This window comes from Salminus brasiliensis, chromosome 24, assembly GCF_030463535.1.
Source record: "Salminus brasiliensis chromosome 24, fSalBra1.hap2, whole genome shotgun sequence".
NCBI classification, from domain to species: Eukaryota; Metazoa; Chordata; class Actinopteri; order Characiformes; family Bryconidae; genus Salminus; species Salminus brasiliensis.
The window spans coordinates 5,206,768-5,221,020 of NC_132901.1; the positions used below are offsets into that span (position 1 = coordinate 5,206,768).

At 44.4% G+C, this 14,253-nt stretch overlaps 1 protein-coding gene across 7 annotated transcripts in view; it reads left to right on the forward strand.

Moving 5' to 3' along the window:
• The first annotated feature begins 2,314 nt into the window (after positions 1–2,314).
• rapgef2a (Rap guanine nucleotide exchange factor 2a) overlaps positions 2,315–14,253 on the forward strand; it is a 45,857-nt gene continuing 33,918 nt past the window's right edge. For all 7 annotated transcript variants that reach the window (XM_072670727.1, XM_072670731.1, XM_072670729.1 and 4 more), the window contains exon 1: positions 2,315–3,078. In XM_072670727.1, coding sequence (XP_072526828.1) covers positions 3,010–3,078 — 69 coding nt within the window. In that variant the 5' untranslated portion in view covers positions 2,315–3,009. The remainder of the gene's footprint in view (positions 3,079–14,253) is intronic.

Consider the following 14,253-nt stretch of genomic DNA (forward strand, 5'->3'; position numbering starts at 1 on the left):
TGGGCAGCAAAAGAACAAAACTGTGTAAGAATCCAGCCCTCCAGTCCTGGAGTTCCCCACTCCTACGCCTAGTTTGTTGTTAGTTGGTAGCCCTAGACCTTATATACTAATATTTATTATTTATTTATTATTACATTTTGTTCACATTCAATTTGTTAAGCTGTAAACGCAAATCTGTTCAATCCGGGTTTTTTTCTCAGCAGTATCTAAACAGATATAGCTGAACGAGCTCTCCCATTGGTAGGGATGTCCCAAGCAGAGATGACTTGCCTAACAGGTCAGTTTATAGTCAGGTTTTGTATAAAAAATGTTTCTATACAGTCTAAAAACCGCTGGGTTTATTTTGTCTTCTCAGATGCAGCTTGGGTATTATGGCACATGGCAAAGCAACGCAGCCACTGGGTTAATTATCAGCATTAATTAACAACGCCTGAGGAAACTGACAAGGTTAAAGAGCCATGGCTTTCAAAGTGGTCAGATTACTCAAAGCTGCGGTGAAATAAAAGTAAGTTACGCTCTCCAACCTGTAGGGGGGGCCCAGGAGCTAAACAACCTTCATAACACTGCGTTATGCCTCCTGCTCTGTTGCTACAGAGAACTTGTAGAGAGGGAGGCCGGTTCTCAGTCTACATTCTTGTCTGGACTTAACGGACAACACCAGGACAAAACAGTAGGAACTGGGCGTCTCAATACATGGGAAAGAAAAAAACATAGAGGTAAGGAGAACTGTGGCAAATATTAGCCTGTTTACATGGCGAGAGAGCCTGAACCAGGGGGTAGGCAGGCACCAGCACTCACCCATCAGTGGACTCACACCAGCATTGCGCAGACAGCAGAGGGCCTGCAAAGAAATGATAAGCAATAATGATCCCAAACCTGTAGTTTCAGAGTAGAGTAGAGTGCAGAGTGACCACTGAAAGGGTCCTGAACTGTAGTGTGGTCATAAATGTGCTCTTTAGCGTCTCTGAATCTTTTAAAGAGAGCACATTTCACCTTTGGCCACAATCACAGCACTGTCTGGGTGGATAGGTCTCAATTGGGCTTGCACATCTGGACACTGCAATTTTACTCCATTTATGTCAGTCACTTATTTTACAGTATACATATTGTATTTAATTGACATTACCGTCTAGAAACATGTTTTTTGACTTAATCGGCCAACTGTATTGACCATGATTCCATTTATAAATGCAATAAAAGGGGACACTCCAAGACGGGTAGAGTATAGGCAGTTGTTATAGGCACAGTATGTCACTCACTGTGGATGTGTAGTGTAAGCAGGTCTCTAGAACAGGGATTTCCAGCCTCTCGCAACTTGCAAATCACACAGCTGACCACAAAATCTGCTGCGGACCACAAGATTTAACCGATACACATGGAAAAAAAAGACAGTCAACATTTTTTGGTAGAACAAGGAGATACAGACCATACTATATAAGGGCCTGACAGACATGACTTACTCATTAATACTGCCAATATCTATGCTCAGCAGTTTTATGATTTTATGATTCTTTTACACCATTTGTGCTGTTGATGTGCTGTAAAAACAGACAAGACAATCCCAAGGTTCGAGTCGTTTGGAAGCCGTGTGTTTGAAGCAGAGCAAGTATCGGAACTAGACTAAAAGCTAACCCCAGCCACCGGCTTAGGGAACAGCAGCACTATCCGGTAAGGCTAAAGGGAAAATGACAGGGCCTTGTTACAGGGCTAAAAATAAAACAAACCTATGCTATGGTGCGCTAAACCTGTGCTCTGCTACGTGGATCGCTGTGATATATAGCCTTGTGTGGTTGGTGTGGCGCAACAGATAACACCACCACCTACCATTGTGTTACAACACCATGTGGGAGACCAGGGTTCGATTCCCGGTCTGGGTGACTATGCTGCGCTACACCAATAAGAGTCCTTGGCCAAGACTCCTAACACTACATTGGCCCTCCTCTGTAATACGAGTAACCTTGTAAGTCGCTCTGGATAAGAGCGTCTGCTAAATGCCATAAATGTAAATGTAAATGTACCCCACAAGACCACCATGAAAGCACAACTGCTCTGAGACAAAATAACTGGCATGTAAAACCAGCATTATCTTAATCATCTTTACCAAATTCACACCAACTAACTGAAAATGCTCAGCAAATTCATTCTAAGGCCCCATTTTTTTTTTTTAAAGCCCCACAGTACAGAAAAAGCCGCAACATATGGGGTCTTTAAAGGTGTTTGGGGGTGTAATACCAGCCACTGGCCACTAGAGGGGCGCCACAGCCCGCCTCTCCCAGCTCACCTCCCTCCCTCCGCCACCCCTCTGCTCATGAATCACGCCGCTGACACGGTCCGGTCTCGCCCAGTACAACAGCGAGGGCATCAACCCGTCCGGCCCGCGGTCAGCGCCTGTCCACTGCGCGGCTCTCGGTTTTACAGGAAGCTATTAGTGCCAGTATTATTTTTGGGCCGCGTACACACACATTTGAGTCCAGGCAGTGACCGACTCACCGAGCGCATAGACGGACGCACGCCGCGGCGGCGGACTTTCTCAGTGGATCCGCGTAACGTTAGCTAGCTACACTGCTGTGGAGTCGGGCGAGTCCGGCAACAGGACAATGCGGGAGCAGGGGGCCCGGGAGCTAAAGCGGTAGCTAGCGTAGAGCCGCTATTCCTGTTCTTGTTCCTGTTCATGTCGGTGTGGATGTTCGGGAAAGGCCGGAGCACCGTTATGAGTGCGGAGAAGTAGTCCCGGCACGGGGGGAGCGAGCTGCTGGATGCGGGGACGCCCCCACTGCCCTCAGGCAGCGAGAGCAACTTGAGCCCGCGGCTCCGAAAGCGGCCTGGTCTCGTTCACTCACACGCAGACAGACACCGGTCTTTTCTCCCGTTTGAGGAACTGGGAGACTTTTTGTTTCTGGCTTAACGGAGCGAGGCGAAAGCGGTAGTTTGGGAGAAATGCTCGGAGTGTGAGGGAAAGCTTTTGTGAGTCTGTACGGGGAGGGTTTCTTTTGGGGCCGAAGGAACAGAATGGCGTCTTATGTGGACAACAGCTTTCGGCAGGCGATTATGAAGAGCCCGGTGGAAAGGACGCAACAGGTAAGGAGGGACATTTCTTAGGTTTTTTTTTTTTTTTTGGGGTGTAAATGTTGTTTAAATTGGCGACTTTCCAGCCCCAGTCGTGGAGGAGGCCTTATTTTAGCCGCTTCGGCCCCCCCCCCCCCCCCCCCCCCCGTCCCCTTTCCTCAGAGTGACCGTTATCTAAAGTTGGCGATGACTGGATTAACGTAGCTCTGCGTCCAAATATTTATGGACACCCTAGGTACTTCTTTTAAGTTGCACGTCTCGCTGACACGGACGTGCAAACACACACACACACACACACACACACAAGCACAGCTTACAGTCTAGTCTCTAGTCTCTCTAGCTACTGCCAATAGATTAGGACTCCCTGGGCCCTCCAGCACTGAGCTGCACTGATGGGGCTCCATCCAGTGCTTTTGGGATGGGAGGTCCCAAACCTCACTAACGTTGTTGTTGCTGAGTGCAATGAAATTCTCAGTGCTCCAAAATCTCCAAATCCTCCAACAAAATCAGGAGACGCTTAAAAGAGAAGCAATGGATGAGGTGTCCCAATACTTATTTTTTTTTTTTTCCCCTTATCTCATACCTTTCATTCAGTTCCAGCAGCAAAATGATTGACCTGTGTGCTTTTCGCTGCTCGTAAAGTCTCGTGGGCGATTGGGACAGAGGCAGTGAGATACAGTGAGCTGTTAACATGGCTGGTGGGATTTTTACCCCCCACCCCCTCCCCACCACCCCCTCCTCTGGTTGGAATGTGGTCTTATTTTAGCTCCATTTCTGACTCAGTACTCCAGAGCAGAGCAGAGGAGCTCACCCTCATTAAACCAGAGCCAGCCGGTCTGATGACATCTGTCCGCGCTACGCTGTAATGTTGTGACGCCACACATCATCTGAATTCTTTTTCCCAATCCTTCCTTTCCTTCTTCTCCCTCCTTTCGGCCAGAAGCGCCATGCGTAAATGGTCGTCTAGGCCCTGAAGAATCTGGTGAGGGAGAGAGAGGGGGAGAGGAACAACAAAAAAAAAAAGAAAAGAGAAGAGCCCTCAGGAATGCGAGTGTGTGAGAAACACACTTAAAAGGAATGCAGCATGTGTGTGTGCCTGCCAGCAACGTCTTCTGACATGAATGAACAGCGAGACGCGTGCCCTGCCTCCTTTATGGACGTTTATGGGCTGGAGAAGTGCAGAACTGACTGCTGAAAAGACACCAACTCGTGGCACCGACTCCGCTGACGTTGTTAGCTAGTGTCAGACAAAGGCGATTGTTCGAGAGTTTTCAGTGTTTGTCTAGGTTTTTTTTTGGTTTGCATTTTTTGGGAATTCCAACCCTGAACCTTTGTAAATCCCGCCTTACACTCACACCGTACTCCCCGTGTGCCTTATCTTTGCATATCTCACCTCCTGTTTACATCTGACACATCCAGTATTCGGCTTCTGGCAGTTTTCTGACATTACTCATTGGCTTGTCTTGTGGATCATCTCTCTGAATCATGCCGGTGCCTTGGAAACCGGTACTGCTCATGTCAGAGCTGCACCAGAGTCAGAGTGTTCAGTCGAGGCATTACTGACACAGCTGACGGGCTTTCCGAGCCGTGAGAACGGCCTTCGTTTGTTTTGATGCTCGCAGTGGATGTGCGGTCGGTGCACTTAACACACACAAGAGAAATTCCTGGGATTCACTGGGGCCGTTCATTCATCGCCGCCGATGGATTTGAGATGGATTGCACATCTGAGCAGCTAACCAAGTTGGAAACACCACCAGAAATCTAACACGATTTGTCACATTGGTTTCATTGCTATGGTATCTTCAAATTTCTGCTGTGGTAAAAAAACGAGGGCCTCTGCACCACCATTAACACCATCTGCAGCACCATTGGCACTTGGCTTGTAACGTGTCGTCGGTCCGATCAATGATGACCTTCGAAACAGAGATGTCCTGACCCTGTTTATTGCCCCAGAGCCTATTCTGAGTTCTTTAATATTGAATATCTGCCAATACCAAGTTCTATAAACCTATTAAGCCACACAGTGTTTAGGTACCAGGAAAGCTATTAAAACCAGTTCAGCTTGTGTACGATATGCCAGGATGCATGCATTTTTGTATTTGCATATCGTGGCAGTATGAAATGCTGTGTGTTAGAGGTGTTTGATGCAGTGATAATGCAGCAGTCAGGTCTTTTAAATAAGTAGTTGCGCAGTGACCATTTTTTAAGGTTCGCAAAGCTGGTAAAAGTGGCCCACATTATTATTATTTTTTTTTGGTCGTATTTGAGAATGTGGGAGTGTGGACGGCCAAAAACCAATCTGGGCCACTTTAATATGTGGCATTTGTATCGAGTGCACATATACAAAAAAGATACTTGGCAACACTTCAATCAAGCTAGATCAAAATTTATGAGACTTCAGGAAGTCCAGATGTGGCCAAAGGAGGATGTGGCTGCATTTTCTAAAAAAAATAAAAAGCTTAAAAAAACAAGGAACCATATATATATATATATATATATATATATATATATATATATATATATGCAAACCGAAGAAGTGGGTGTCGCTAAATAACGTGCCCTTTTTTTGCATCGATAAACCAGCTGTCAGCCACTGGGACTGGTTAATTATCCGAGTGAATGTCGGATATAGGTCACTTCAAAAAGATCAATCCGTCAGATCTTGAGATCGTGAGAAAATCAGATTTGGGCCACTTTACCTGCTGTGTGAATGCAGCTGAAATGTGACTCAAGTGTAGACTTTAAAGGACTTACAGTCCCTCCATTGTAACAGGGCCTAAAAGAAGATACTGACAGTAAAGCCAGTTCTATAAGGTGTTTCTTTAAGACTTGCATGCAAACCCTTTTGTATTCAGTGACTGCCTGAAGTCTGGGAACAATGGAAAATCACCAAACGCTGAGTTTCCTCCCTTGAGATGCTTTGCAAGGCCATTACTGCAGGCGCCTTGAGCTGCGGTCTGTTTGTGGTTCTTTCTTCCTCTTCAGTAAGCAAATGTATGTGTTAGGTCTTTATCCACTGGGCAGGGCTAAATACACAGCAGAATTCTTCCTGCTATCAGTTCTCACACTATTAATAAACACCGGTGAGCCAGTTCGATGGGCAGCCATTCATGCCAGAGCCATAACTGTACCTCCACCATGTTTAGCAGATGATGTTGGAAGTTAATCTTTTGGGTCACAGGACTACCATCAGATGTACCCCTCAGGATTTGAGCTGAACCTGGTAAATTCCCCAGATCAGAGAATCATGCAGGGCCTTCTTCCTGGATTTGCTTTCTTGCTCCCGCCCCACACAGGTCTGACCAATAAGCAGTGGTAACGTTCTTACGTGGTTTATTGTGCTGCGGTTTGGTGCACTAAAGTGGAAAATGCTTCTCTTTAACTGATCCGGACCAGAGCAAACAAACTATGGCAGTGAAAGGGTCCTGTCACGGCCTTTTGGTGTTGCAGAGTTTGCTAGAATGTTCCAAATTGATGATTCGTCACCTCCTGAAAGTTTCTGCTGTCTCTCTGTAATTGGTTTGCTTTGTATTTTCAGCCCAATGATGGCCTCCTTTACTTGAGTCGACACCTCTTTGGACTGCATATTGAGAGTCCCCATGAATAACGACCGAATGCAAATTCAACACTTCAGACCTTTTACCTGCTTCATTTAATAACGAGGGGATTAACCACACCTGGCCTGACTCAGGCTGCTATTCAGGCAGATGTCTGACTGCTTTTGAGTTTGTGGAAATGTTGAAGCCGATATTTTAGTTAAACTCCTTGAATTGAAGCTGAAAGTCGACACAGTGGGTTAAACTCCCGCAGTTTCCTCAGTGCCTTTGTTTTTTTGTCAGCACTTGCAAGAAAGCGATTGAGATTGAGACATCCCTCGTGGAAGCTGAAGAGGAAATCTTAACAATGGAGGTTGGAAGTTCCTGAGATTGCCGTTGATAGTGCTGTGTTGCGTTTTAATAGCAGCCCTGTTGGGACTGATTTGAGAGAGTGTGTGTGTGTGTGTGTGTGTGTAGGTAAACACTTTTAAAGTGTTTTCTTGATGATGATGAAGAAGTGTATTTACTCTTCTGATGAGGCAGGAGTTTGTGTTACCAAGCTCTTGACTCACCCGATGACGCCCGTAAGCACAAACATTTCACTATTCGAACAATGCCAGATTGAGTCTGTGAATGTGAAGCCTTGCAAGATTCAGGATGTTTTTGTACCAGGCTAGCACAACATGCGAGATGTGGGAGCAGCGCCAGGGTCGAACACTCTGAAATAGCTCCATATTTTATGTAATAGGCAGGAAAGGAAACACGTTAGCGCCACCGAACACTGAATTCGCCTTAATAGTCGGAAAATTACACGTACATAAGGCATAGGCTTACAGCAGTGGTCCCCACTTTTTTTGCATTTGTGCTACTGTGACACACCTGACCCACCTGGACTGAGATTGAGAGGATAAGAAAACTAGCTGACGTTAAAAAAGACATACATTATCAGTAGGTACTCAATAATCAGTAGCTCCTTTACTTACTATTTATTGAACAATTAGTAAGTGCTGAGTAATTACTACTTATCCAATAGTTAGTAAGTAAGGAGTAAATACTACTTATTGAACAGTTAGTAGGTACTGAGTAATACAAATTGGTATGTACTGAATAATAACCACCTGTTGAGGAGTTAGTAGGTACAGAATAAGTAGGTACTGAGTAATTACTACTTATTTAACTGTTAGTAGGTACTTAATTATTACTACTTATTGCCTTAGTACTTAGTACTTAGTAGGTAAGGAGTAATAATTCAGTACTTACTAACAGTTAAATAAGTAGTAATAATTCAATACCTACTAAATTGCTTTACTACGTATTGAACAGTTAGTAGGTACTGAAAACTAACCACTTGAGTAACTAGTAAGTACAGAACAATAAGTAGGTGCTGAATAATTGGATAATTATTTGTAATAATTAGTAGGTAATGAGTCATTTCTGCTTATTAATCAATTAGTAGGTACTAAATTACTAAGACTAACCACTTGACTAATTGATTTGAATAAGTTAAATAACTAGTAGGTACGGAATAATAACTTCTTATGAAGTAATTAGTAGGTACGGATTAAGTACTACTTATTGAACAATTTGCAAGTACTAGAATGACCACTTGTTGAATAAATAATAGGTACTGAAGACTAACCACATGTTGAATACTTAGTATATCCTAATTATTGGTAGGTTGTAAATAATAGGTCTCAGAATTGAATTTCTAAAATATGGCTGGAATTCAAGGGGGAGTAAAATTCGTTGGGACCCTTCAAAACATTAAATTGTAGCATTTAAATCATTGCTTTGAGAATGTAAAACAGTCCTGTTGGGATGTTGGTGTAATTCAATGGAAGGGTCTGTGTGGTGTCAGAAGTGGAGTAGATTTCCATTCAAATGCAAAGCAAGTACTGAAAATCAAGTCTGCTCACGTGTGAGGGGGGAAAACCTTGTGCAAGACGTGAAGTCCTGGTAACAACTGTACCATTGTCTCGAACCCCCAACCCCCCCCCCCCCCCCCCCCTGCCCTCTCTCTGTATATAGCCTGCATAGTTGTTGGTTACCGCAATGCACAGCCAAGTTCCAAAGAATTTGTGTATGTGTGTGTTTTGTCTGAGAAGCTAATCCGATCAGCTAGATTAAGATGTCTAGGTGGTCCTTGAGTCCACCCCCCCCCCCCCCCTCCCCTTCCACCTCTGAAACCGTGCTCTGGAGGAGAGACTTCATGTGCACGCTCTTTTAAACGCACGCTCTGGTGCAACTTTCTCTCTTTGACGCTCCGCACTTTCAACACATCGCCTCGGTCGCATGACCCTCACACACAGCGATGTGTCTGTTGCACCGCTGACCTGACTGTCCTGAAGTCGAGGCAGAGCTCTAACAGCGTGTGTTAAGTCAGCGAAGGCTCGCCAGTCACTTTGCCCATTTCAAACGGCAGCCTAAATGAGTCTAAACTTTCCATGAGCGAGTCGCGTCTTTCTGCAAGGTGTCATTTGTAAACGGAGGAAGCGGTGAGTGCAGCCTTACTGCAGCTGTGTCTCCCTGCGCGCTGGAGAACGCTGAAGTTGCAGCACAGTTCTTACCCACACGCTTTCTGTTTCACACTTTGTCTAACACACTACAGAGCGCTGACTCGCGGCCGGGACGTGCGGTCGGGCGGCTCGAGCAGAGCTGCCTGCAATGAGAACGGAAAGCCACGGCGGGCCTGTTCTCATACGCTACGTGAGCGTGCAACAGGCAGCTCTCATCCTGTTTGACTCACATGTGTATTTATATATGTATGTGTATATATATCTATATATATATGTGTGTGTGTGTGTGTGGTCACTTAGACAAATGTGTGCTGGTTGGGGCCCTTCATCAGTCACAGCGTTGATCATGATGAACCAGCATTTTAATGTAATCCAGCAAAAGGAGATGGCCTTGGTCAAAACAGTGGAAACTGATCTATGTGCCACATCATTGATTCACCAGTGTTTTGTTAGCAGGGCCCCGACTGATTCATTTTAGGAGGCTAGAAATGTCAACATTTCAACCCAACATCAGTGCTACACCCCTCATGTTGTTAGTGTTTACCATAGTTTTTAGTAAATCTGTGCTAATAATGGAAAAACGGCTTATGTTTAAGGAAATGATGAGGGCCTCAGCTCCATCGCTTTATTGAGAATAGGTAACAGTAGTAGCAGTACGTGAAGTATTTATGTAAATTAGGGCTGTGAATCGTTACTGTCATATGATACAGGGGTAAGCAAGGGGGTGTTGCAGATTGTGAACAGTGCACCTCAAGGCTGCTATCTAGTGGTCAGGGTTTAAACCCAACACACAATGAACCACTGCCTGACAGCAGTCTTTCCATGTAAACATCATTAAAGAACAGTGTATTTGAGAGTCGATGCAGTATTACAACACAAAATGCAATACTTTGGTATATCGATACTTTCTTACAGCCCTAATGTAAATACTGTCAGTGTTCGGACTCCCCACCCTGCACAGTTCATATAGCTAAACTCACCTAGCCTGTAAAAACGGCCCGTTGAATCACATGTCCGATGTTACATGTGTTCCCGCCCCTGGATCAGGATGTTATTGGCCAACTGATCGGGCCTTACAGCCTCAGTAGTATATTACTCTTCCTATGTGTGTACATATACATATACTTTCACACAACTTAAAGAGCTCCGGTGGGCTTTCTTCATCTCATCCAATACACACATCCAAAGGTAACGGGTTCTGCTGTTACAGTTAGAAGTAATCTGCTGTTGTGTGCTGCTGTGAGTTTGAGGGTGTGTATGTACTTGGCAGTGCATGTGTGTACGTGAGTAGAGGTGTGGAGTACGGTGGCATTTCCTGTGGAATGACTAGCACTGACGCGGCCGTCTCCAGCGGAAACAGGAGTGGGGTAGGGTGGGGTGGGGGAGTCGGGCCGAGCTGTACTAAAGACTTGGGAGGTGGGGGTAAGAAGGGAAGAGCGAGCCGGAGAACAATTGGGTGAAACCTTTAAAGCTCTCAGCCCCCCCCCCCCCCCCCCCCCCCCCCAAAAAAAAACATCTTGGTTGGTTGGAAGCAGTGCCAGCAAACGTACAGACAAAATTCAACATACACCATCAGCCACAACATTACAACCATCTGCCTAGTATGGTGTAGATTCCCCTCGTCCCACCAGAACACCTCGGACCGTTCTCGGCTTCCTTGTCACCGTGCAGTTTATGCAGCTACTATAAAGCGATGGCTGTTTACTGCTCAGTTCAGTGTTGCAGAAGTATTGCTTACAGCCACGGTGACAGAATTTCCCCCAATAATAACATATTGTCATATCGCCCACCCCAAGCGGCAGCGCTGATCTGCAATAATGCCCCCTCTGTCTGTATAACTGAAATCAGACGCAGTTCTTGTGGGAGGTTGCAACCTCTTGAATCCTAAGTATCGGGTGAGGGAGGAATGGGTTATGCAAGAAAACACAGAGACATTCAAAGCGACAATTTAATGCTCTGTTCACAAATAGTTGAAAGAACCCTGCCGTGAGTACACCAACGGAGAGCATGGTGAATTTGGAGCTTGCGTCATCCGTTGAACAGGAGCGGCCTTGTAGCTTTGTCACTCGAGGCGACTGCAGCACCCGAAACCAGCTTACCAGAGATTTCAATCTGGACATCTCCCTGTTGTGTGATGTGACCAATTTAGTGAAAAAAGAGCCGCAGTGGTGTTTGCAACCAAGAGATTTGACAAATCTCAAAAAGAGCCATCTGTAGCACTCCAGCTGGGTCCGTTAGGAATGTTTTAGCCTGTGTGTGGACTGTCTTAAGCTGACTTTACAAGTTGGGGGATTCGCACAGCTAGTTATATGTTATAAATGCTGTGTGGTCCTGGTCTAGGCCAAAAGAAGTGAACTCGACTTTACATGACATTGATTCTCCTCATCTACAGCAGCTCCTGTGTGGATATATTGGGCAGCAAGTGAACGGTCAGTTCTTGAAGGTGACGTGTTTAAAGCAGGAGAAATGAGCAAGCCCAAGACTCCAAGCCACTTTGACGAGGGCAAATTTGTGAAGGCTGGGCGTCTGGGTCTGAGCATCTCCAAAACCTCAGGCAGGTGCTACAAGCAAGGACAGCCGACGAACCGGCAATAGTGTCATGAGCACTTAAGGGTTATTGATTCAGTCAATAGAGGCCCCACCTCGCAACTCCATGTCTCAAATGATCAGATCTGTTGGGGCGGCACAAGGGGGACCTGCTCTATATTGGGTATTAATGTTATGGCTGATCTGTTGTATTGCCAGGTGCTCTCCAAAACGCAACCTTAATACATAAAGCCAGTCTCCGATGTTAACTGTCCAGCTTTCTCCGTTCAAATGCTCCACGTTTCTCACCCTTCCCCTTAAAAAACGTTTTGATTAAAACTAAAGCAGAATATTAGCTTGTAATATTTTTTTCATCCGCACCTATAGCAGACTTGAAGCTTGTGATATCATTTTGGAAAGAAGTGATAGACTCAAAAACAGGGGTGTTTCTAATTGTAAAACAATAAATGAATAATATTTAATCAGTGGAAATTGACTGTGTGCTGTTTCAGGCAAAAGGCCGCCCTGGAACACGACTTCGGTACAAATCCGTCCTCACCTGCTGACCCAGCCGCGGTTTCTCTTCCCCTTTCCCAGAACTGCAGACTTTTGCTTTGACAGCGCGTCGTGTAAAAAAAAAAAACCTGAATGAAGTATTTTGGGGCAAAGATTGTTTCCCTTGTTTACACAAAGAGACCCAAGGAGAGAATGCAAGGCGGTGTTTGTGTGTGTGTGTGTGTGTGTGTGTGGCCTCTGTAATCCTGACATGGGTGTCTTTCTGTTCCTCTCTCCCACTTTAGAAATGATGTGTCAGTGCTGATCTATGTGCACACACACACACACACACACACACACACGAACACACTCTTCGCTGTTATAATCTTGCACTCACTTTGGCTTTGCTAGCTTGTTTTCGCTGATGAATCATGGCCGACAGACTCTGCTTTGATGGCCTCTGCTCTAATCTTGGGTGCTATAGCGGTAATGCCTCATAACTGTGGTATTGAAATGAATCTGTCTTCTGCATCACGTCTGAAAAACATGGAACAAGACCTTTAGGCTAGCCCCGAAACCAGAATCCCACAACGGGCCGCTGTTCTGAAAAGAAATGGATTCTTTTATATTAAGATTGGAAACACGCACTTCAGCAATTAAACACTTTGGAAGCCAAAAGACTGAGGATTAATGCAGTGCGACAGGAGTTTACAGCAGTAGTCCAAATATATTTAACTTCAACTTGAAAAATGGCCTAAAACATTCTTTTCTTGCATCGCGTTGCCGTTTCTGCCTTTAGAGGTGTAAATTAATATTGATATGCTTAAGTATTGCGACATGTTTTTAATACGTTAACTTTTAAAAACACAGTAATGACTCATTGCATCAGTATTATTGAATATCATTTTTAAGACCCACTTTCCTTCCCTAAGTTTATATCGCCAAATTCTCAACTCACTTGTTTGCACTTTTCCTGTACTGCTTGTAATGCTCCCTGGGAGGGCGAGGCCCAATATTTATTTATTATAATTATTATTCTTATTATTTCTATTGTAGTAGTCTTACTAATTCAAGGTTCACTGCTCTTTAAAAAGGGGGTTATTGTATATTTTATTCCAATAACGCACTCTAAGCAAGTACTGAAACAGGGTTCTTTAACTTGTAAGAATAGATGAATTCTGTAATGTTGTTTAATTTTAATATTTGTTGTGTTTGTTTTTCACTTTTAACATAATAGGATCAGGCAGTGTTTGATAAACCGACCAATAGAATTGCTCCAGAATCTATTAAAAGTTGATTATTTTTTTTTCTTCTCCTGTAAAGTTGACATTTTGGAGGTTTTTGGGTGCAACAGTGACAGTATATAATGCTTTATTTTTTATTATTATTATTATTATTATTATTATTAAATGGTTTTACTTGTATTTTAAGTGACATCTGACCAGGGAAAGAAACATATAATCTTTCGGATGGATTTATTGTTATTATTTTATTTTTAGTTTGTTTTGTTTTTAATTTTCCAACAACTACAAATTCTTCATAATAAAGTCCATTTCTCTTATATTGTCATTATAGCAGTGGCATAAAATGCTTGTAATATAACAATAGCATCACGTGTCGCAATTATTTCTGGGACAGTATATCGTCCACGACGAAATAGTTATCGTTAACAGGCCTATGCTTCTTCATTGCCGGCGTTCAGAGATCATTGCTACTGGCTGTACTAAACAGCACCATTTGTTTCTGTGAGCTTCTTTCCTTGGTCCGTTTCTAGCACAGCAAACATGGGCACACGCCGACACACACACACACACACACACGTAGACAGGTAATATCCCCAACTTTAGAAGCTGGTATGTCCTTTTCGTGGACTCTTGGGAATGCGTGTAATTCGGGGTCAGAGTTCCCGTTCAGAATTTACCCTCGTCCAGAGCAGCTGCTGCCCTCATTCAAACAAAGAGCATGAGGCCAGAGTGCTGTAGAAATACTTCAGCAGTCACAGCATCCACTGTTAGAACTGCCATTCAGACAATGCAGGAGAGCTGCTCTGACGTCCCACACTTCAGCACGCTCTTTATTGTGATGGATCGATCCTAGGCACGCTTACAGTCCAC